Source organism: Aspergillus nidulans, chromosome IV (genome assembly GCF_000011425.1).
Source record: "Aspergillus nidulans FGSC A4 chromosome IV".
In the NCBI taxonomy this organism is placed as follows: domain Eukaryota; kingdom Fungi; phylum Ascomycota; class Eurotiomycetes; order Eurotiales; family Aspergillaceae; genus Aspergillus; species Aspergillus nidulans.
This window is the reverse complement of record NC_066260.1, coordinates 2,446,228-2,470,250: the sequence shown is the minus strand read 5'-3', so window position 1 is coordinate 2,470,250 and position 24,023 is coordinate 2,446,228. Positions and strand designations below refer to the sequence as shown.

Below are 24,023 nucleotides of genomic sequence, written 5' to 3'. Positions count from 1 at the left end.
TTAGCAGTCGATCCTCCAGTTGGTGAATTATCCATTTCAATATACTCCATCCCAGCCGCGAAGAGCAGTCTGAGTAACTGCTCGAGCTCAATATCCTCAAATCATCGCATCCAGACTCAAGTCAGCAATGGTTGCTCTCACATGGAACCCACCCTGCAGCTAGGATTGCTGATCAACAGTTGGAATGACACGGGAACAGTGTCCCATAGTACTCCCCTTCGGTCTTCAGGTGAATATATTCTCCGACATGCATATTTGGGTGGATAAGCCTGTGATGATTCTCTGCTTACAACACAACTGCGAATTCGGGATTCCATTCATTCGAAAAGGAATAATGTACTCGGCCACATACATAATTTGACCAATTGAGACCGATAAAGTATCACCAGCGGTGACAGATTACGCCAAGGATCTACAAGAAGAATGGGCAAGTGAGACCACTATATGAGCTTGCCTCTAATCCATCCTGCTGGAAAGAGAGGAGGCAAAGATAAAGCGTGCCTAAAAGGCACGAAACCTAAGCGTCCAGTAGCAGTGGCGAGCATTTATAGGTACTTATCGAAAATGGGAGCGCAATAACATACCTGGCAAGCTGCTGTTAATACATGACGGTAACAGATGGAACGCTGAAAGGAGGAAGATTTGTATTAGGAGTGTAATCTTGATCAATATAAAAATGCCAGGAGAACATCTGTCCGTACTTAACCCAGATTAGCTTGAAACACTCTCAGCTGCTCATCTTCTTATGCTCGACGTGATTACTGAGCGCGTTACTCAGACACAGCGACTGAAGCTCACACCCTGCCTTGTGATCTCAAGAGAGCCGGTACTTCCAAGGGAATCAGTACAGGCGTCATTCAAACCAACTTGATGTTCAGCAGATTGCGGGAGATTCAATATGAAGCTATAACAATCACTCAGTGACCTCGCTCCCGGTGTAGCAGCACTTATTATGGTTTCAATTGCTGCTTTACAGCAGCCTCCTAACGTATTCTCTTGAAATCTAAACTTTCTGTTCACTTGAAGTGTCAGTTGCTTCTTTCTCCTGCAACCTCTCATTCATGCCGTTCAGGAGGGTATCAACTTCCTCGCTCTCAGGAAAAGAGGATTATGACAATATTCTCGGGCATTAGTTTTGGACAATAGTTTTGCTTATGGCATTCGTGATGTTGCTGGGTGCCATTTACTCGACGTTTAACTTCCACCCATGCACCAGGGAGTTTCTGGCTTCCAGACTTTTTCCTCTGGTGCTATCGCCTTTAGGCTTCACCATGCTGGTTTATTCCATTTCACACAGCTACTTGGAGGCTTTGCTGACATTGCAAAAAAAAGGTCCTTGTGACAACGAGTATCACCTGGAGACGGAACATCTCTTTCGCTATTCGTAAGCCGTCTGTGGCATGGATTGCTAACAACCCTTTGGATTTCCCCATTATTTAAGGATGGTGATGAGCTCACCGCGGTTTCCCAGGGTTCATTACTAACTATACTCGAGGGTTGGTCATGAAGGATTGAGTTTCTCGCGCAGCTAGTTCTAAGAACTCCATATATGACCTTGTTCATGATGGGGGAGGAGTGAACTATGGACTGTCATGACTGAGCTCCTTTAATAAATCTATCAAGATACCTATTTCTGAGTATGTGCCCAGCGCACCCACCGCCGAATACACTCATCTACTCTTTTCAGAGCGGCCCGTTCAGCAGCAACTTCAAACCATTCTCTGTGCTCCTTCCCACACTCTGGACATGGTCCCAGATCGCGTATCCGCATATCCGCCAACTCAAGATGGATGAGTCTCTCCACGCGATGGACATGGGGGACTTTTCTTCCGGGTTCCAAACCACCATTCCGCCCCTGCCGCTGCGATGACGAGGTATACGGGTAGTACCGGATCAATGTTAGATGGTTGGAGCATTGTTTCGACCACTCATTCAATCGTCGGGTGACGTTGCTCGTTCGGCCGATCTTCAGCTTCACTGTTCCTGGGCTGTTGGGCGACGAAGCTGACGAGAATGTATTTAAATCCCTTGCCCTGCGGATGGCGGTGTTGCTACGCTGGATTTGCTCGGGGCTCTCGTCACTTTCGTCGGTATCAGAGTTTATATCTCTGTGTGCTGAGGGGAGAAGAGACGGTGCAATATCTGATGGTGGCGGGGCGGACTTTGGGGATGTCGATGGTGTGATCCAGAACATATAGATGTAGCCTGGTTCGTCAGCAGGAGAGATTGATTTGGCAAGTTCGGCGAGAAGAAGCGACGCTGTTTGCGGAGAAAGTGAGGCGGGTATCCATGGGAGGAGCGAATCTGGCTTTGAGCTGGATTGTATTTTCGGATTGGCTGAAGATGTTTTGTTCACCTGCTGATGAGGGCGAGCCGGCGGAGGACGGCTCGGTCTTGGTTTGGCGGCCAGCGGCGGCTCCTCATCTTCTATGATGGTAAAGCAGCAGAATGTATGTCTGGTTTGTTTCTTCTTTGGCGGAACATTGTTAGGCTTCTCTGAATTATCATTTATATCGAGAACGCCCAAGCGGTCCATTAATGTGTCGATACTGGAGCGTCGCTGTTTTTGAGGATCCGAATTCCATGTTGACCGTCGTAGAATTGATTCAGCTTGATCCTTATGCTGCCAGCAGTAAAAAGCAGTTATGTTTGTGTTTCTACCTGCTTTGGCCTTCACTCCTGCTGTCTTCGCCGGCGATGAGTTGGGCTGCGACGCCAGTGATCGACGACATGGAAGGCCACTAGCAGTAATTCCTCGGCATGTGGTTGCTGGGTTTTTAGAATCCGAGCGGGATACAATGGATTCAGGTGTGTTTTTGAAATGCGGCATTGAGCTAGTTATAGCGTGTGCGGTGTTGAAAATGTTGGGCAGGCCTGTATAAATACGATGGAAAGCCTATAGCAAGCCTCATCTGCAGATTGTTATTCGCACCGCCACATATTGGTGAAACGCGCACATACCGAATGCAGTTTTGTAGGGCCTCCGCAGATGTTTGGAATAATTTTCATGTTTCACTCTTAATTGGGCAGCATTTGTAGTTGATCAGTTGATGCCTGGATAGCACCGCCTCAGTGGCTGGTGTTCGCCCATCGACCCACCAAAAGCTATTAATATCTCACAGTTGGCTCGAGTAATTCAAGGAAAGAAGGATATTGGTAAGGTTGCGAGACGTGATTTTTTCTTCAAGACCGGTATAGTAAGCAAATTGCCATATTGGCCTCGCAAAGCTTGGCAGGGACAGAATCCGAAGCTACAGTCATGGCCAAATGAATCTTCATATTCGTCGTTGACTTCGTCGAGTTATTGATATCTATCCTGTATAATCAAGCCAGTCCCGCGGCATTTGACCCAGAAGTCACGCACTAACTGGAGAGTTTGCTGTCTGGAACCTCGTGCGGCAAACAAAGACGCTAGGAAGCGCTGCCTCTCTTCTGGGGAAGGGATCCGGGCGTGGGGATGGCCAAGATGTTCAGTTTCTAAGTCCGCCAGTGCGGCAGTGAGATGCGGGCGCGCATGCCCCTGCTGCTTGAAAACAATCCGTCTGAGCACATCCGTGAGATGCTCGATATCCGATCGGGCGCACCGACCCGCCAGTTGCGTAACCAATACACGACAAAGTGCAGGCAAACAATTATGAATTGTGTGCTGCACGGCCTCGGCCTCGTTAGGGAGATTGAAAACGCTCACCCAGAACTGGGATGCTGAGCGCAGAGGGATAGGCTCTGGCCCTTGCAGCGAAAGGAGAGTGAAGTTTGAGATTGCTTGAATGACCGGCGGTCGTTGCCCAGCTCCCTGGGGTGTATATGTAAGGCTGAACAGGTAAGGATAGTATTTAGGGAGCAGTCGAGTGAGAAAGTCAAGGCCGCTGTTCGCGAGTTCGGGGTCATAAAGCTCCGGCTTCTCTTGCACCCAACAGAAAGTGCCGTACACATGAAGAATTAGTGCGACAGCCTCCTCACCTACCTTCTCTGGGTGTGCGCTGTGGGAAGCTAGAAAAGCAGAAGCTGTACCCATCACCAAATCAGCCCCGGGGGTTCCCAGCGGTATGCTTTTAACGAAGTCAACGGTCAACGAGGGAGGGAAGACAAAAGGGCCCGTGCTTTCAGTATAGCCAGCCTTCAAAACATCACACGCAGCTTCGATAATAGCTGCATCGAAGGGGAAGTCCGTCATGAGAAGGCGCATACATTGCATTATCAGGTTTTGTGATACAGCGCCGTTTCCCGAGTTCCAGAATGTGGGCGGATACGGACCTTCGTCTTTGTTCTGGTTGAGATCCACCACTTCATCTGTTCTTAAACCTTTTCCTATGCTCGCAAGACAACGAAGAACCATGTGGCCGCGCATGCGCGCGGGTTCTATAGATCCTTGTGCTGCTTCAGTCCTAGCTATCTCGGCTTGTTCAAGGAAAAATTTCAGGATTCCTTCTAGGAACTGAGACTTTTCTTCATCCGTAGGCAGAGTTTGAATTATGGCTGCGATACCCTCCAATACTCTCTCCATAGTTTGCGTAGTAGCAGTAGGCTTGCTCCGGAATAGCTCGAACTGGCCAATAAACGCCGGCAGTTCCACCTTGAGAGCATTGCGGCATGAGTTGCAGAGGTGCGCTATTGACTTTGAGGCTGCTGGGGCACATGATGCCAGATTCAAAGAAGAGAACAGAAATGTAAGCACCCGAGGAAGCAAAGCCTGGGTGCGTTCGAAATATGACCTGTATTTCCCGAGCATATCCACCAGGGTCTGGCGAGCTTTACCGGGGATCATGATCCCATCATCTTCGCATAGGCGGGTGAACTCGTCACAGAAAAATATTGCGTTCAAACAGTCATCAGCGTGTTGGTTTTCATCAACAGCCTCGGAAAGCTGGGCGACACAGAAAATGGCTGCCTCGAACGTTCTCCAATCTTGATTTGCAAGAGAAGTCCTTGCATGCGCTTGAAATACTTGCACCAGATCCACCCCTAAAATAGGATATATTGCAAGCAGAAAATCGCAGACGTCTCTCCGGAACGACCCAAATTCAGCGCGGTCATCGTCGCTCCAGCCACACAGCTCTTCCGGCGTCGGGTACTTTAGCTTCTCGAAGCAGTCCAGAGCAGCACGAGCAAGATTCAACTTGGCTGTTTCCGGGCCTTTCTGTTCTCCGGGGTCTAAAAAGCTGTCTTGAAGGTCGTCGGCGGCTTCAGTCCACCACTCCAGGGCCAAGGGGGACGCAGTGTCTTCCACTGCGGCATAACCAGGTGATTTGAACAAGGTATGGATTAGAGCTAGCACCTTTTCGTGCTTCTCGTCTAGATATTGGGTGAATATTTGCGCCTGTTTTCGGGTGGCCAACGACAGCAGCAGTTCGATGAAGGTCATATTCTCATCTTCGAAGTCGCCTTCCATAAGAGATGCAATATGTGCGGTACCGGCAACACTAATGACGTAGTCTAGTATAGCCTCAATATGACTCGGTGACAGCACACTCTCACGGCGACCCATAATCTCAGTCAGAATATGACCGGCTGTCTTTGATAAATACGGGATGTTCAGGCTCCCTATAACGCAATTCGTGGCAGACGCCAACTGTGGGACAGAAATAGCATCATGCAGTTGAAGCGAACTCCGAACGAATATCCAAGACTAGCGAGCCACGGTTAGAAATATCTACAGGCAAGGATATAAAATGCAGAGGACTTACATGGTAAGAGTTGATTGCCTCTGTCCCAGGAACTTCGTTAGCGACAGACCCACCGGAGACATCATGCTTCAATATCTGAGAGAGGACAAAATCCACAAGCAAGAAAGCATCCCCAAGATTCTCAGAGATGCGGCGAGTATCTTCCGGCTTCCGTGATTCTCCCCCCGAGCGACCTATCTCTTCTGCTAAGATTTTTGAGAAATAGAGTAGCGAGATCACCTGAATCTCAGACAGTGCTGGAAGTACATCTTGCAGACTGATTGATGCGCATTGGTCCTCGGGTACACTTTTACCGTTGGCCAAAGAAACAGCTAATCTCAAGACAGCACGGCTCCAAGGAGCATCTGCCTTGAGAAAAATGGTTGCAAGAGTCGAGGCGAGTTTCCGTATGACAACACGCTCCCCTTCATTGACCAGGAATACATAGTGATCTATCAGCCGCCCAATAAGCTCGTAAGCATCATGGTCGGCTAGGTTATGCCTGTAGAGAAGTGAGAAATTAGTCAAAGCGGCTGGACTAAGAAGAAAGGGCATACCAATCATGGTTAATTTTTACAGTAAAGGTTAGCGCACCGAAGAACCTGAGGTCTGGGCTCTGTTCGGTAAGAAGACAGTTCGCGATGACCCAGGCATGGGGCCCTTTTTGCAGGTTCTGAAGAAGCTCCTGAATCTCATTGATCTTGGCGGGGTTGCCCGTGTTTGCTGGGTCATAAAGCTCCAAAACAAGCTGGGTAACCTTCATCAGTCCGGTAGCCTAACTATTCAAGGGGTCATAATCTTACCTTCTTTGCCCCATCAATGGCCCAGGCCTGATCTGAGTGGTCCATGGACATAGCCGAGCACCTGGGGAAAGTGGACAAAAACCTGGAGAAATGACGATTTGAGGCCGGTACTACTCCAGTATAGATGCCGATAAGAATTTCAGATCACGTGCTGATAAGACCATGGAGGGGAAACAGATCCTATCGAAGCGGGGGAAACGAGACAATCACCTTTAGTTGAGCTTGGTGGGTGTAGCTGGTCTTGTTCTGCACTGCGCTATCTATTTTCCGCTGCTTGCCTAGCTTCGAATGTTCAGCTGGCCTCTCTGTGGAGGAACCCAACTGCCAGTGCTTTCACTTGTATTTTATGTAATCTCGCCGTACCAAGCTTTAAATTACCGACTCCACTCGTCCAAATCCACTCCAATTCCGCCTTATCTGTTGCCTCTTCCATCCTTCAAGCTGCTGCCAGCTACTACAGACCACCGTTTGTACAGCTCACTGATTGCCTTTCTCAACTTTCCGCTTCTCCTATATTCTTCAATTGTCGTGCCTTCAGATTCGTTGATTGCGCTCGCCTTGCGATCGACGTATGCCCCAAGGACAGGCGCGCGTTACTCTTCTAATCGCGTCAGTCGATGCTTTTTTCCCGCCCTCCAGCTCGGCTTTCTTGGATCCTAGCTTTCCAGCCGAGTCAGAAGCTGCCCAGATATAGTCCAAGATTCTTCTCTATATCTGTTTCGAGATTCGCTATCGACATGGAAGCCGTGGATACTACAAAGCGCCTGTCCAGCTTGCGCCAGTTGATGCGAGAGCATAAAGTTGATGTATATAGTATGGCATTGAATAGCCTTTACACACGTTTCAACTCTTATCTAACTTTGACTGCAGTTGTACCCTCGGAAGATAGTCACCAGTCAGAATACATTGCACCCTGCGACGGCCGCCGAGGTAGCTCATTCCCCCTTCGAGCGCACACCACGCCTCCTATCGATACCGGACATACATAGCTTACCCATATACAGAGTTCATTTCGGGATTTTCTGGTTCTGCTGGAACCGCTATTATCTCACTAAATGAAGCTGCGCTTTCCACCGATGGCAGATATTTTAATCAAGCGGCGAAGCAGCTTGACAACAACTGGACACTGTTGAAGCGCGGAGTTGAGGGTGTCCCGACTTCACAAGAATGGTATGCACTTGGCGATCTTTACATTTCGCGTTGCTGGAAACTTATCCGCCTCCAGGATAACGCAGCAGGCCGAGGGTGGTAAAGTAGTGGGTGTTGATCCCGCTTTGATTACAGGGGGTGAGTACGCAGTCCTGAAATTGTCTATTCACCCTACTGATTACTCCTAGCGGCCGCCCGCAGTCTATCTGATGCCCTTCAGAAGAGCGGTGCTTCATTAATTGGTGTCTCTCAGAACCTCGTCGATTTGGTCTGGGGCAACGATCGGCCCGCTCCGCCCCGGGAAAAAGTCAGGGTTCATCCAGAAAAGTATGCAGGGAAGAGCTTTCAAGAAAAGGTTAGCGACCTACGGAAGGAATTAGAGAACAAAAAGGCGGCTGGTTTCGTCATCTGTGTGTTACTTCGTTCCCTAAAGTGTGCCCGTGCTAACGACAATTGCAGCCATGCTTGACGAAATCGCTTGGCTTCTGAACCTTAGAGGAAGCGAGTGAGTTTATGTGCCTCTGCTATTGAACAATCAGTCTGATCTCATAAATTTCTAGCATACCCTACAACCCTGTTTTCATCTCTTATTGCATTGTTACCCCCACAAAGGTTGAGCTTTACATCGACGATGAGAAGTTGACACCTGAGGTAAAAGCGCACCTTGGAGATGACGTTATTATAAAGCCTTATGATTCTATTTTTGCGGACGCCAAAGCGCTTTTCGAAGCTAAAAAAAAAGATCCCGATGCTCCGTCATCCAAATTTCTCCTCTCAAACAGGGCCTCATGGGCTCTTAACCTCAGCTTAGGAGGCGAAGACCACGTTGAGGAAATCCGCAGCCCTATTGGCGACGCCAAGGCTGTGAAGAATGAGGTTGAATTGGCAGGCATGAGGGCTTGCCACATTCGTGACGGTGCTGCCCTAATCGAGTATTTCGCCTGGCTCGAAAACGAACTGGTTAACAAAAAGTCGACTTTGGACGAGGTCGATGCAGCTGATAAGCTGGAACAACTCAGGTCTAAGCAGGAGCTCTTCGCAGGTCTTTCTTTTGACACTATCTCCTCGACCGGTCCGAACGGAGCTGTCATACACTACAAGCCTGAGAAGGGAAGTTGCTCCGTCATCGACCCTAACGCCATCTACCTCTGCGACTCCGGAGGCCAGTATCTTGACGGGACCACAGACGTAACCAGAACTTTTCATTTCGGCCAGCCCACGGAGCTTGAGAAGAAAGCTTTCACATTGGTCCTCAAGGGTTGCATTGGGCTTGACTCTGCCGTCTTCCCAAAAGGCACGAGCGGGTTTGCGCTTGACGTCCTAGCTCGGCAACACTTGTGGAAGGAGGGTCTTGACTTCTTGCATGGGACAGGCCATGGAATTGGTTCCTACTTGGTAACTCAAGAGCGCCCCGGAACAAGCGTACTCCGCTGACTGTTTTTAGAATGTACACGAGGGACCCGTAGGCATCGGCACTCGTGTGCAGTATACTGAAGTGCCCTTAGCGCCCGGAAACGTTATATCTGACGGTATGCATATAGAATTAGTACCATGAGCTCTGTTTACTGACTACCCCAGAACCTGGTTTCTATGAAGACGGCAAGTTCGGAATTCGCATTGAGAGTAAGTCCCTTCAATAAACTCTCTGGATTCACTATCTGACTCTTGAAAGACGTTATCATGGTACGCGAGGTTCAGACTACTCACAAGTTCGGTGAACGGCCTTGGCTGGGCTTTGAGCATGTCACAATGTGCCCCATCGGACAGAATCTGATTGAGCCTTCACTTCTGAGCGACTCCGAGATCAAATGGCTGAATGACTACCATGCGGAGGTATGGGAAAAGACCCATAAGTACTTTGAGAACGATGAAGTCACTCGTAAATGGCTTGAACGGGAGACTCGCCCGATTTCGAAATGAAATTGGTAAGAAGCTCCTACTATAGAATGTAGATAGATTCTAGGATAGAAACGTCCATACCCGAATTGAGTCTGGCATTGGCTCAGCTCTATTGCTTCTATTTACCCACTCAGCTCATCTTCATGATCATTTATGAAGTATACAGTAGAGTAGCTAATGGCAACTCAACGAGGCAGCTACGCTTCCGCTCTCGACTATCAGGTTGCGGATTGTGGCTGGCGGCTCGTGTGGGGATCGCGCGGACCACTTGGAGTCGCGACCTGGCCAGCTAAACTGGTGAACTTCCGGCACAACGGCCTTCTGACGACCATAAGCTTCCGCGAATCTTCTGCACCTTGGCGGATCTTTGGTGTTCATTTTCTCCAATTGAGCGCGTGAGGGTTTAAGCCTTATCCTAGTTATCCTCACCGGCAACTATGCCCCCATCTCCTACCTCCTGATTGCATCGACTCCTAGACACCGAACTTCCTCATCCCAACTTCCTCATCCCTCCGCCCACCGACCTCGCATTCGCCGACTAGACTTAACGCTGGGTACACTACCGATAGTGTCAGAGATTTGGTATGACTGGCAGGAGTGGCTACGCGAACGGTTACGGGTACTCCGACACCAGTCGCTACGACCGCGGCGATGGTGGATACGGCAATAATAGCAACCGGGGAGTAAATGGATACGAATCTGGCGGAGCAAGGGACCGAAGGCCCGGAGGTTATGGTGGATTCTATCCGGAAGCGTTGCAGCAACCGTCCTTGTCACCTGCACCATCGCCGGAGCGTCGCCGCGAGAGGTACGACCGGGATGACCGTTCCTACTCTTCGTCGCGATCACGAACACGGGGACCAGATGCGGATAGAGAACGAAGAGCTCAACGTGCGGGTGAAAGCAGGGCTCGCGGAGACACCAGCCGAGTGCCGGGTAGCACCATCAACCAAGGCGCGAATGTTGGAGGGTCGCAAGCTGTGGAAAGTATGTTTTGAACATAATGCGCGCCCGACTTCTGGACTGGATACGTTCTAATCATCGATCTACTCTCTAGATGTTTTGCAGTCCATACAACGCGAATGGGACTTCGTGGCGACCGACGACTGCGTACCGGTGCAAGTCGCCCTGCAATTGATGGACACAAGCACACTGGGGAAGGCGGAGCGTGAGCCGGACTTCCTCAATGTACATCAGACGATTCAGCAGACCCTGAAGGCCATCGTCAACGAGCATCATCAAGGCTTCAATAGTTCCATCGGCACGTACCACAAAATCCAGGCGAGCATTCAAAGCTCCCAAAGCCGAGTGCGCAACTTGAAGCATGCGCTAGAAGATGCAAAAGGTGGTCTGATGTCTACCAAGCCCGAGCTGAAAGAGCTGGCGACATCTTCCCAGAAATATGACGACATAATCCAGCTGTTCAGTCAGATCCAGGAAATTCAGTCCCTTCCTGAGAAGCTGGAGTCTAGATTATCCGACAAACGATTCTTAGGTGCTGTGGAGGTATTACATGACGCACTGCGACTTCTACGGCGTTCGGAGCTAGAAAACATAGGCGCTCTTGCGGACATCCGAGCGTATTTCGAGAACCAGGAGTCTTCCATCACCGATATCTTGGTCGAGGAATTGCACGATCATCTTTACCTGAAATCTCCTTATTGTGTTGATCGATGGAAGCCGCCGGCTCCAGAAACAGAAAGCAATGGCGTGAACGGTGCCGGTGCAGGCGCAAGTTCCTGGGAGAGGCCCGTCTACGGGTTTCTCGCGAGGCTCGACGCATCCAAACCTATGGTGGAGGATGCATCTCGCAATCCAGAGGCTGACACGTTCTCCTACCTTCAGCTTCTCATTGAAGCTCTAAACAAAATGGGTCATCTGGATATCGCGGTCGATCGCATTGAACAACGACTTCCGGTGGAGCTCTTCACGGTGGTGGACAAAACGAACGCGGAGATTGACGCTCGCTACCCGCTACCACGGGGATTTATGGCACAAGATGGGAAGACGGATTCCCCAACAGAAATGATCCAGAAGCGCGGTCATGTGCTGTCCGAGTTTCTCTGGACACTTTATGCCAAATTCGAAGCCATCGCAGAGGGTCATCGTGTCGTTCACGATGTGATAGCAGCTATTGTAGAGCGCGAAGGCATACCCAAGAGCAGCTCTCTAGCTGGTGGCTTCAAAGAGCTCTGGAAACTTTACCAGAGCGAGGTACATCAACACCGGCCATAGCTTTGGGTAATTACTAACTTGATCGTGCTTCTAGATTCGATCGTTGATGCATGATTACCTGGCAACCGACGGTGATTCTTCCATTAGACCAGATGAGGAAGCGGATGCACGACGTCAATTTTACTCAGGCTACAGGGACAAGAACAAGGCGCGTTTACCCCCATTAGAAAAATGGTCCGTTGTACTGACAGTCTCAGAAATTGTTCAAATTATCCGACGCAGGCCGCACGACACAGATGAAGGCCGAACAAAACGAGTTGGATGAGATCCTGAGGTCTTCTGTCCCTGGTCTTATCTCCAAGTCGGAACAGAAGTCCGATGAAGACGGTCCCACTGATTCCAGGCAAGGTACAGGCCACAAGATTCTTATTGAACCTAGTGTATTCAACATGAGCCTGCTACTACCGCCCTCACTCTCATTTATTCAACGACTGAAGGACATTGTGCCTGTTGATTCGGACATGTTTACCGGTTCTCTAACCTCTTTCTTGGATGACTTCCTCGTCAACGTCTTCCTACCGCAGCTTGACGAGACCGTCACCGATCTTTGCACTCTCAGCTTTATTACTCCTGATGCTTTTACGGAAGATCCTCAGTGGTCGATGGTTTCACCAAAACCAGTGTTCAAGGTTCGTAGCTACTCTTGTTCTGCTCCTATCTCTTTCTGACAGCCTAGGGAACCGTAAAATTCATGTCGGTTGTGAGGGAGTTCAGTAGAATGCTATCCAGTATTCCCCATGATCAAGCATTTACGCAGCTTCTTCTCAGCCAGATAGTAACATATTACGACAAATGCTGTGGGTGGTACAAGAGTAGGTATACATTCGAGTTCTTCCACTGACCCCTGCTGACTTTCTCAAGCCATCGTTACGAAGGTTTCTGGAAGAGGGGATGTCCAGCTCAAAGCTGGGGCAGCTTTTGCTGAATCGGGGCCTGTCCATGATCTTGTTGTCGAATTGTGGCGAGGGACAAATCCCAACAAACAGGAGCTCATTGACAAGGTAACTGAGATCTCTTGTTTTGAGAGAGTAGTTTTTGTTAACATGAACAGGAAACCAGTCTTTTGATCAAGGAAACGGATAGGGTGCCACTAGAGCCAGTTGATATCATATCCGATGCCAAATCAGTGGTCTCGCTATCGCTGCTTCACAATAGCATGGTTAGTCCGCTGTAGTGATTCATTCCGTAATTGTACTGACATGTTTACAGCAATGGCTTGCTAGCAGTCTCTCGAAACTGCGGCAACCGTCGATAGACTCTCGATCATCTCAGCCCGGATCAGGGCCCACAAACCGTCGCTGGACATTGATCAGTGCCATGAAGCCCAAGCGCGATAGTATAAATCAGTCCATCTACCTTCCATTAAATCAGGAGACGGCCACTGCATTTGACACCACACTCCAGTCATTACGGGACCTTGCGCTCACCGCTATCTTTGCTTTGCATCTAGACATCAGATGTGGAATAATTCATATGTTAACCCGCACTATGGCCGGCCCTAATCCCCCCGCAGTTCGCAACTCTGAACCTGCCACACCTTCTCCGCCTCCCAGTGGTGGTTGTTGGCATCTCTTAACGAGCCAGCCAACCGCAGCATCACCGGCTATCCTTGAGTTAAACAAAGATCTGATTGCGTTTGATACGAATATTTCAACGTATCTGGGATCCGCTCAGCGCCACTTCATCACATCCGGCCTCGCTCGGTTTGTTGACAGGGTCTTCGTCGCCAGCACCCGCTACATCTGGGCTATGAATGAGAACGGCGCGTTACGACTCCAACTTGACGTCCTTGTCCTGCAGCAAAATCTCAAGAACGTCATCATCGATCCCACTCAGATACCGCCACCAGATCAGGCTAGAACGCCTCAAGCAGAACTATATCGTGAGGTTGTTACCCTTCCTCGGAGCGCCAAATTCCTGGACTGGTTCCTCGAAGGGGCAGAAAAGGCGCTCGATTACGCCAAAGAAGAAAAGGAGCGTATGGCTGCGCATGGCGATCAGGCTCTTGCAGACGGCGACCCTTTTAGTTATGAAGAACTCAAGGTCCTGGTTGATTTATGTTTCTCGGAGAATCTCAGAGGGCCCAGGAGCGAGGATAACCGGGAAGATTTTATGGCGTCGAAGAAGGCGAGTGCAGATGCACTCTTGAGGCTGAACGAAATCATGTGGGATTCCAAGTAATACGTCTTTCGCGCGAGAGGCTTTTATACCAGCAGTAATGATACTCCCTTCTGGCCCAGTAAGGATTACTTGTCTTGTCAGCAACCACCCAAATCTAAGAGTGTGATCAGTAAGCCAAAAACATGCAAGTGATAGCCCCAATTCATGCATAAATTCAGTGCTGCTGCAGGGTCTATCGCCATTGGTGGTAAGAATATATAACTAAACCGGTTCGCACTGCTTGAGAACAGGTATATAGTTCCATTACTGTGATAGGGCAACGAGTGCGATCAGATAATCAAAGTTATGCTGTGCAACTGTTCTACGGATCTATTCTGTAATCTGGACCTGTTTACCTGGACATCCCCCTCTGGACGAGTGTGGAGAGCTGGTCGAATGTGTAAGCATTTAGTTGTAAGCAATGCTGGATGCTGGACTGTAAAGTGGACCATTACATCATTGCCCAGTCAGAATCTTAACAGCAGCTCCTAAAGCAATTTTGGAGCTTACGGATGGCTGGATACTGTGAATCTGGTCTCTTCGGCCGGATATTAGTGACTCACAATTTTAGAACAGCCTAAATTACGGTGTAGCAAGCTAGTAGAATTCGGATTTGCTCGGACTGTCTCTGTGACTCAGCCTAAGCTGATACCGAGCTGTTGGAGATTCTCCGCAGCGGTCAGACTACTGCGAAGATGAAATTCCATCTCCTTTGCGTTAAGGAGCGCATTTCACCATTCGTTGCGCTCGCTATTCCGTGGATATAGACTTGCAGAAGATAGCTATAGAATCATTTTTGTTGATTATGGGGTGATTGCTGGGTAGACTGTAAAGAGTACTTAAGACCGACAACTCCGATTACCAATCGTAAGCGACAAAGCTTCGCCTATCTTTTAGTAAGCAGGCTGCAACCGGTCGTCCTTCGCAGGACTGGGGTTGGGGCTCTCCAACTTTACTTTTATCTTTCTCTGTGGTCGCGACTCTCGCTCTTGATCGGCTGTTTTCTCCAACCCCTTCTTCTGTGTGCTTTGGCGGAGGAGATCGAGGTTGGGTTGCACATCCCGGGAAAAATGCTGGACGACAGCACCCAGACCGTCCTCGGGGCGATCGTCCCAGAATCCCTGTCGTCGACCTCGTTCCAACAATACGCACAGCTACAGCCCTTTTGCGGCGATGTCGAAGGCTGGGGCCCTTTGAGCAGACTCCGGTTTGATCTGACGCCCTGTTTTCTGGACGTCGGGGTCTCGGTTGTTGCTCTGTTCGGGTTGGTTTTGGGAAGTGGTGCGCTGTGGTTCTTGCTCAACAAGCGCATTCCCCAGCCGGTGTCAAAGAATTGGCATTTCTACGCTAAGCTGGTTAGTCTCTGGGATTATCTCATCATTGCGCCGTATTATTTGCTGATGTGTTGTCTCCGGCGTAGGTTGTTCTGTCCGCCTTGTTGTTCACCACTGCCCTACAGGCGGCCCTTCAAGTTGAGATTTATGCCAGTTGGTTTGCCGACTTCCGATTCTGGAGCACCGTCCTTGTTTTCGCCTCGCTATGTGTCATATTTGCCGTTCAGTACTATGAACATTGGCGCAGCCGGTATCCGAATGGCGTTGTTCTCTTCTACTGGCTCTTTTTCATCATTGCCTATACTGTGAAGCTGCGATCGCATGTAGCGCGGAAGACCTACGATGATCGCCTGCCGTCCTTTGTCTGCCTCAATGTCAGTCTGGGACTTGCGATTTTGGAGTTCTTACTGGAGTACTTGGTTCCGAAGAAGCAGAGTGCTTACGATGCCTTGGGCGACGAGGATGAATGTCCATATGAATATGCGGATGTGTTCTCGGTCCTTACCTTCAGTTGGATGACACCTATGATGAAATTTGGGTACAAGAACTTCCTCACTCAGGATGATCTGTGGAACCTTCGCCGAAGGGATACCACGCGCGCTACCGGAGCTACGTTGGAGGAGAATTGGGAGTATGAATTGCAGAAAGACAAGCCGTCTCTATGGACAGCTTTGTTTAAGTCATATGGTGGCCCTTATGTCCGCGGAGCAATTATCAAGTGCGGAAGCGATATTCTGGCCTTTGTCCAGCCACAACTCCTGCGGCTTCTGATTAACTTCATCGATTCATACCGGACTACTGAGCCTCAGCCAGTCATTAGAGGAGTTGCTATATCACTAGCTATGTTTGTTGTCTCCGTGTCTCAAACATCATTCCTTCACCAGTATTTCCAGCGCGCATTCGATACCGGTATGCGTGTCAAGTCCGGCCTCACTGCCATGATCTATGCTAAGTCCCTGAGACTTTCGAGCGAAGGTCGCGCATCGAAAACGACCGGGGATATTGTTAACCACATGGCCGTGGATCAGCAGCGGCTGTCTGATCTAACCCAATTTGGTACGCAGCTTTGGTCTGCGCCATTCCAAATTACCCTCTGTATGATTTCGCTCTACCAGTTAGTTGGAGTCAGCATGTTTGCTGGTATTGGTGTCATGATCCTCATGATTCCGCTTAATGGCGTCATAGCCCGGATGATGAAGAAGCTCCAACTTGTCCAGATGAAGAACAAGGATGCGAGATCAAGACTCATGACCGAGATTCTGAACAATATCAAGAGTATCAAGCTCTACGCCTGGAACACTGCATTTATGAACAAGCTCAGCCATATCCGTAATGATTTGGAATTAAATACTCTTCGCAAGATCGGAGCTACGCAGTCCGTTGCGAACTTCACCTGGCAGTCCACCCCGTTCCTGGTTTCTTGCTCAACGTTCACCGTGTTTGTTCTGACGGAAGATCGGCCTCTAACCACGTCGATCGTGTTTCCGGCTCTGACGCTCTTCAACCTCCTCACTTTCCCGCTTTCGATTCTTCCGATGGTTATTACTTCCGTAATCGAAGCCTCTGTGGCTGTCAGGCGGTTGACTGATTATTTCGCTGCCGAAGAGCTTCAAACTGATGCAGTCAAAAATGAAGACCCAGTATCCCACATTGGAGACGAGTCTGTCCGAATCCGTGAAGCGTCCTTCTCTTGGGATCGATATAAGGATGATACAGTGCTGGAGAATATCGATTTGAGCTGTCGCAAAGGGGAGCTTAATTGCATTGTCGGACGTGTTGGTTCCGGAAAGTCGTCGCTCCTCCAGGCACTTCTTGGCGACTTGTGGAAGACTGAGGGTGAAGTCGTCGTCCGCGGACGCATCGCATACGTCGCGCAAGCCGCTTGGGTCATGAATGCAAGCGTACGGGAAAACATCGTCTTCGGTCACCGCTGGGATCCTCAGTTTTATGAGCTAACCGTGGAAGCATGCGCTCTGCTGGACGACTTTAAAAATCTGCCTGATGGTGACCAGACGGAGGTTGGAGAAAGAGGTATCTCACTATCTGGTGGACAAAAGGCCAGATTGACTCTTGCCAGAGCTGTGTACGCCCGTGCCGATATTTATCTTCTCGACGACGTTCTGTCAGCAGTTGACCAGCACGTTGGTCGCCATCTGATTAACCGCGTACTTGGACGGAATGGAATCCTCAACAGCAAGACAAGAATTCTAGCCACGAATGCTATTCCTGTTCTGAAAGAGGCTGACTTTATCGGTTTGCTTCGCGACAAGACCTTGATAGAGAAAGGTACATATGAGCAACTGATGGCTATGAAGGGTGAAGTCGCCAACCTCGTCCGTACAACTCTGAACGAGTCGGGTGATGAAGACTCAAGCGCCGAAAGCGGCGGACTCGCTAGCCTTGAAAGCTCCGAGACTACTACCATAATCGAGGGGCCCGACTCTGACTTTTCAGATACTGACGAGGCTGAACAGCAGATTGGCTCTCTTGCTCCGATCAAGGCCGCCGGTCCACGCAGGACCAGCACAGTCACATTACGTCGTGCGAGTACCGTAAGCTGGCAAGGTCCTCGGCGCAAGCTAGGCGATGAAGAGAATGTCTTGAAGAGCAAGCAGACCCAGGAAACATCGCAGCAGGGTAAAGTGAAGTGGAGCGTATATGGAGAGTACGCCAAGAACAGCAATCTGATTGCCGTTGCCTTCTACCTCGTCACCCTGGTTGGCGCGCAAACAGCGCAAGTTGGTGGTAGTTACTGGCTTAAGCACTGGACTGAAGTGAGCGAGAGGCAGTCAGCACCAAACGCCGGCAAGTTTATTGGAATTTACCTGGCCCTGGGACTTGGGTCGTCCTTTTTGGTTATCCTCCAGAATCTTATCCTTTGGATCTTCTGCTCGATCGAAGCGTCCAGGAAGCTCCACGAGCGTATGGCGTTCTCCATCTTCCGTTCCCCAATGCGCTTTTTTGAGACGACACCGTCTGGTCGAGTCCTGAACCGTTTCTCAAGGTAAGCGCGCTATCAAGAATTGATCGAATTACTCTAACGTGAATAGTGATATCTACCGCATCGATGAGGTTCTTGCCCGGACATTTAACATGCTTTTTGGAAACTCAGCCAAGGCAATCTTCACCTTGCTTGTTATTGCTAATTCTACCCCTCCGTTCCTGATTGCGGTTATTCCATTGGGATATATCTATTTCAGCTACCAAAAATACTACCTTCGCACATCGCGCGAGTTAAAACGCCTCGACAGCGTCACGCGCAGCCCCATCTATGCCCATTTCCAGGAGTCACTTGGAGGAATCTCTACGATCCGCGCTTACCGGCAAGAGGAAAGGTTCAGCCTGGAAAATGAGTGGCGCATGGATGCGAACCTCCGTGCTTATTTCCCTTCCATCAGTGCCAACCGGTGGCTTGCTGTTCGCCTTGAGTTTATTGGCTCGGTCATCATTTTGGTGTCTGCATTGCTTTCGATCGTGTCTGTTGCGACTGGCAGCAAATTGTCCGCAGGAATGGTCGGCTTGGCCATGTCCTACGCTCTCCAGATTACCCAGTCCCTCAACTGGATTGTCCGACAGACCGTCGAAGTTGAGACTAACATCGTGTCCGTCGAGCGTGTCCTTGAGTACGCCAGTCTTCCGAGCGAAGCACCCGAGGTCATTTTCAAGAACCGCCCGCCCACCGGATGGCCTGCGCAGGGTGCGGTATCGTTCCATAATTACAGCACTCGCTACCGCGAAGGACTCGACCTCGTGCTCAAGGACGTCAACCTCGACATCAAGCCTCGTGAGAAGATTGGCGTGGTTGGGCGTACGGGTGCTGGAAAGAGTTCACTGACTCTGGCGCTTTTCCGCATAATCGAACCTACCAACGGTGGAATCAGTATCGACAATCTGGACATTTCGACAATAGGGCTCCGTGATCTACGCGGGCGGCTTGCCATCATCCCCCAGGACCCAGCCATGTTCGAAGGCACGGTGCGGGACAACCTGGACCCTCGCCATGTACATGACGATACCGAACTGTGGAGCGTTCTTGGTACGTGGGCCTGCACATGACGGTGAATCAGTGGTTTAATGGTATTGACTGTATGCAGAGCACGCCCGACTGAAGGAGCATGTATCTCAAATGCAGGGTCAACTGGACGCGCACATTCAAGAAGGAGGTATGTACAGCACATGCAGCTAGTATATCCCTAGCATCGCGCTTAATTAACCACCAACAGGATCCAACTTGAGCCAAGGCCAGCGCCAACTAATCTCCCTTGCCCGAGCTCTCTTAACGCCTAGCAACATCCTCGTTCTAGACGAAGCAACGGTGAGTGGCATTGCTCACCGGTTTTTGGGCTCTGGAGAAAACTAACAACACTAGGCCGCCGTCGACGTCGAAACGGATGCCCTGCTTCAACGCACCCTGCGTAGTAGCATCTTCCAAGACCGCACGATTATCACGATCGCGCACCGTATCAACACAATTATTGACTCGGACCGCATCGTCGTCCTGGACAAGGGCCGCGTTGCGGAGTTCGATTCCCCGGCGGCACTGATCAAGCAGCGCGGGAAATTCTACGACCTTGTCAAGGAGGCTGGGCTGCTTGACAGTGACGGGAACGCAATCACTGTGCATTGATGCACTGTATGTTTGCCGGTTGGGCATTAAGACTTACAGAATTGCGGAGGAAGGAATGAAAATAGCGATATAAAAGTTGATGCCATTTGCTTGACTGTCTATAGCTAGCACCTGATCAGGGAGGCGTTTTGTCTTCAAATTGTCAATTTCCAGCACTAGGGCTCATTATGACTATGGCCCTAGGTAGTTTGCCTACTTTGCCTAGTTTCCTACTCTAGCCAGTATATAGTACATAACTGCAAATACCACCAAAATATTCCAGACGTCACTATAATCAGACGGATGAAATGGCCCAGCCTGGCCATCCATCTCACCAGTCCATCCAGCGGTGTAGGGATGCATGTTTGCTGCAGACGCATACGTACATAAGTGCATGCACGAGCAGGGTCAGGGTCAGCATCTGCACCAGCCTGGAGCGCCACGCTGAGATGAGACAGCTACAAAATTAGATCTCAGAATGCGAGACAGCTCAGGGAGGACGAGTAGACTCTAGAACTATGCTTATCCAGATGTCAAGCAGAGAGGGGAGACGGTATAAAATAGCAGAGTACAGTAGCAGAAGTAGCGGGGTCTTCCAATGCAGGGAAGCCTGGCCTTCTCTAGCTACAGTAGTCTTGGCGGTCATCAGCCAGAATTATGCAGCAGCATACGGGGTAAACAACAATGACATGGGTGACCGTGCAAGCGTACAATAGTTAGCATCCAGTACCCCAGTAATCCTCTGTACTCTGTAACAAATGCAGGGTATGGGCTCGTACCGTAGGGTTATCCCTGTCCCTCATCATGATACCCAGCCACCTCGCTTAGGTGTCTTGCAGTCCAGACTCGACTGCAGAGACATGAAATTGTCAGCCAGTGCCACTGTAGCAACCCGAGGGAGGCCGAATGACTCCGCACTCCGCCTCCGCACTCACTCTCTCTTTACATACATAAAATACGGATCGAGGCGATGCAAAATCGATCTTTGATCTGATCCTTCTCGGCGATTCGACGATCGGTTGCGTTGCGATGCAGTCTAAGGGATTTGAAATCAGGTATAGTACTCTGCATTTGGTTGTTAGGCCCCTCCTGGCGATGGGACCCTATGCTCTCTACCCCCTTTACAGAATAGCCTGTCTTGTGCTGTGTGGTGGTGGAAGTAGCATTAGTCACTAAACCGAGCACAGACAGTGCACGGACATGGATGCGTGGATTTTGGAAGAAATGGACGAAAACAAAGTACGGTGTTTGGTACTTTGATAAATTCTGTCCTGCAAACTGAAACAAACTCGTTCTTGCAGCCCAAGCCATGCTTATTAATATTCCCTTCTTCAGGGTCTCGAAATGCAAGTGTACTAAATGCATGTCAATCGACCATCTACTGTAACCGCCGATGACTCTGTTCTCCGTTTTTTACTGTACAAGCCAGGTAGACCTTGGACTTCTTGCAACTGAAGCTACGAACAGATATAGGTAGGACCAGGACCAGGACCAGGCTAGGACTAGGACTAGGACCAGGACCCATTGGTGGATGGATGGATCGATCTGATCCCACCTGCACTTCGGTACGGTAATCATACCGTCAAATTGTACTTTCCCTTTCCTCAAGACGGATCAAGACGTATTAGAACGAATCAGAACGAATCAGGACGGTATGGTATTTCCTCTTCCATTTGCTTCGATGGGGTAAACAGCTGTAAACCTCCAGCCACCGCTACTCTGCCAACTTCAGCCAACTTCAGCCAACTTCCACTCCCAAGAGTTTGCGATAAAGCTCGGGATCCGTATTCCACCAATCTGCTTACTCCTGATCGTGCCCGCTCTGAAGAGTGGGGTGGGCTAGCTACAGAGTGAAGACTGGAGTGTGAAGCATGAAGATGGAGCTCACCGGCTATAGGCCGGGTATAGGCTTCAAGACATGACCATACGAGATCATAGACTCAAAATTGGATTGTACTACATATTCTAGATATAGTAATGTATTGCGGAATGATATAAGTTTAATAAATTTGTTTTTGAAAACGAGACTGCACTTGCACGCAAAGCTAAAAGCCAAGGCCATGACCATGGATGGCTGAGGAACAGAAGGCCGTCGCGGATCCTTTACGCCTTACTTAAAGATAGCCGGGTCTTCCCAACTATATGGGTCCTAAAGTTTTATACCGTTATTATTCGCGGAAGAGGCTCTTGGAACCGAGGATTTGGGATGCGCTATTGCGTTTCAGTTTCAGCAGTAATACTCCGTAAGTCCGACCGCAATGCGCAGCTCCCAATGAGTGCGCTGATCAGCGAGAGTAAGTACACTGTACACTTGCTCTGCAGTTGGAGGCGCTCTCAGAAGCTTTTCGAGAGAACTTAACCAACCTCCCTTCTTGTTTTGGTCGAAGCAGGTCTCCTGTCCGCAACCAAATTCGGGATATCTCTCAATTCTATCCAGCCAGCCGGCTCGACTTCCCGGCTGTATCTGTGCACAAAGTCTTCGTATAAAGTACGAAACTATGTTCTAAATGGGCTATGATCATAGTCGAGACCTCGAACCCATCCAAAGTCCATATTGATATCGCTATCGCGCGACCGAGGGTCCGCTGACAGGGAAGATGCACTTAGCGAAGGGGCATGGATCAAAATAGATTGGATCATGAGATGCATGGTAACTGACCAGGACCTGAGAAGAGTTGATTGACGGATCTCTCCCGGATGGATCAAGATCGAGATCAATCCGCAACATTGCAACGATGCAACAGTGCATTCTCCCAGAGACCGGGATACTGCATGTGGAACCGCGTACATGCTTGGTGCATGTTAAGTGTGAAGCTGCATATCAGGTTTCGTCATCGTTCATCCTCGACAACTTTCAATATGGTCTTGATCCTGGATACAAGCGCCATGAAACCTTACCCTGCAGAATAAGATACGCATGTCCCCACAAGTCTGCTCCAGGGCCTAGACTTCGAACTTCTTCTCCAGATCCTGCTGCATAAGGCTCGGCTGCTGGGGTCTGCTTGAACTTGCAAAGCCCGACTCCCTGTGGAGCTTCTTATCGCCATATCCCCATCGGTGCTCGATACTGCACCTGCACCCCGTACCATATGCTTCCGACGATCCAGTGAGCCAATCAGCCAGTCAGCCACCAGCGGGTCTGCGTACTTTTCGAGCGTCCGCGAAGCAACGGAGACAAAGACGGGAAATGGGGCAATTACGCGTCGATGGATTTCAGGGAGACTTGCAGACGGGGAAGAAGTAGGAACCGCCACCCCGATCAGGGCCGACGATGGTACTTTGTATGTCTCCATAGTGGCACTGGGCAAGATGGTTTACGCCAACTGTTTGAGACGGACAAGGATAGCTTCGCTATTGCTTTCGTCCCCTTTCCCTTCTTGGATGGTTGGACTGATTGGATATAGTAGTCGACATACTAAAGCGCTGTAGACAATAGCTTTGTTCCCAGGTAGTTGGTACAGGAAGATCACTCCATACTGAAGATTAACCAACCATAATACCATCAATACCATCAATATACCACCGGTCAGCGATTTGAGAAGAGCTCAGTGCCCATTATATGGGAGGAACGCAGCGTGAGAACGGCTTGTCTCTGGGACCATGTACTCCGTAGACCCAACTGAACAGCACTAAGGCAGTCACTTCGGCTCCATCCAACCCCGTTCCTGAATTGTCCTAAATCAGGAGATCAGCATGGCGTCGAGCAAGCAATTGAACTCGGGTCACCCCTGCTAGATTATCATTCTTCACTTTGACAATTGGATGAGAACTAACACTAGCCACGTTGTCAAGGGCGGCAATGATTCTCTGACCCAGGTCCGCGAAGATAGCATGGAACCCCGTCCGACAAACCTCAACATCCTAGCCCCTCATCCACTGCACTCATCTGCCGCGAATGAAGGTTGCGGTGGGTAATCATAATAGTAGCTTTAAGGCTGCAGCGCGGCTGCAGAAGCGTCGTCCACGCGAATGGACCAGCAGCTTCAAATGGAGCCGGAGGTTGCATCCATATTTGGTCCTGTCTCTTACCCTGCAGCGTCTGTGTGTATGCAGATTCTGAGCGGAGGGATCATCGTCTTTAACTCCCGCATATCGATAAAGTCGCGATGATTCTACTCATCAGAACGGGTGGAGATTTAACATCAAGGACGGAAGTCACTGCGCCTACCCTGAG

The 24,023-nt window shown here is 49.8% G+C and overlaps 6 protein-coding genes across 6 annotated transcripts, besides 1 other annotated feature; 3 read left to right on the top strand and 3 right to left on the bottom strand.

Annotated features, from left to right (window-relative positions):
• Positions 1–24,023: part of a sequence feature (contig 1.131 1..116788(1)) that runs on past both edges of the window.
• On the bottom strand, positions 1,521–2,758 carry ANIA_07732 (uncharacterized protein). The gene has a single exon (XM_675909.2). It carries the CDS (start codon positions 2,534–2,536, stop codon positions 1,628–1,630), a length of 909 nt encoding a protein of 302 aa, XP_681001.2. The 5' UTR covers positions 2,537–2,758; the 3' UTR covers positions 1,521–1,627.
• ANIA_07731 (protein kapN) lies at positions 3,184–6,517 on the bottom strand (the record flags this gene model as incomplete). Its single annotated transcript, XM_675908.1, has 5 exons — positions 3,184–3,316; positions 3,369–5,626; positions 5,685–6,165; positions 6,221–6,411; positions 6,467–6,517. The coding sequence occupies 5 exons, from the start codon at positions 6,515–6,517 to the stop codon at positions 3,184–3,186; spliced, it is 3,114 nt and encodes a 1,037-aa protein (XP_681000.1).
• On the top strand, positions 7,084–9,621 carry ampp (aminopeptidase P; the record flags this gene model as incomplete). The annotated part of the gene is made up of 10 exons (XM_675907.2): positions 7,084–7,279; positions 7,337–7,396; positions 7,471–7,636; positions 7,692–7,753; positions 7,804–8,025; positions 8,075–8,120; positions 8,176–9,010; positions 9,060–9,144; positions 9,194–9,238; positions 9,288–9,621. 10 exons carry the CDS (start codon positions 7,084–7,086, stop codon positions 9,533–9,535), a joined length of 1,965 nt encoding a protein of 654 aa, XP_680999.2. The 3' UTR covers positions 9,536–9,621.
• On the top strand, positions 10,099–13,930 carry ANIA_11007 (exocyst subunit SEC8; the record flags this gene model as incomplete). Its single annotated transcript, XM_050612073.1, is given in 8 exon segments — positions 10,099–10,501; positions 10,572–11,728; positions 11,784–11,930; positions 11,941–12,378; positions 12,426–12,561; positions 12,611–12,750; positions 12,801–12,908; positions 12,959–13,930. 8 exon segments carry the CDS (start codon positions 10,099–10,101, stop codon positions 13,928–13,930), a joined length of 3,501 nt encoding a protein of 1,166 aa, XP_050468031.1.
• On the top strand, positions 14,980–19,870 carry ANIA_07729 (ATP-binding cassette glutathione S-conjugate transporter YCF1; the record flags this gene model as incomplete). The annotated part of the gene is made up of 6 exons (XM_675906.1): positions 14,980–15,264; positions 15,330–18,247; positions 18,294–19,279; positions 19,338–19,406; positions 19,467–19,558; positions 19,613–19,870. The coding sequence occupies 6 exons, from the start codon at positions 14,980–14,982 to the stop codon at positions 19,868–19,870; spliced, it is 4,608 nt and encodes a 1,535-aa protein (XP_680998.1).
• On the bottom strand, positions 22,077–23,142 carry ANIA_07728 (uncharacterized protein; the record flags this gene model as incomplete). Its single annotated transcript, XM_675905.1, has 4 exons — positions 22,077–22,313; positions 22,509–22,663; positions 22,748–22,874; positions 22,936–23,142. 4 exons carry the CDS (start codon positions 23,140–23,142, stop codon positions 22,077–22,079), a joined length of 726 nt encoding a protein of 241 aa, XP_680997.1.

What these genes read in the sequence shown, in the direction of transcription:
- ANIA_07732 (XM_675909.2), bottom strand. Translation starts at nt 2,536, where the DNA reads ATGGACCGCTTGGGCGTTCTCGATATAAATGATAATTCAGAGAAGCCT.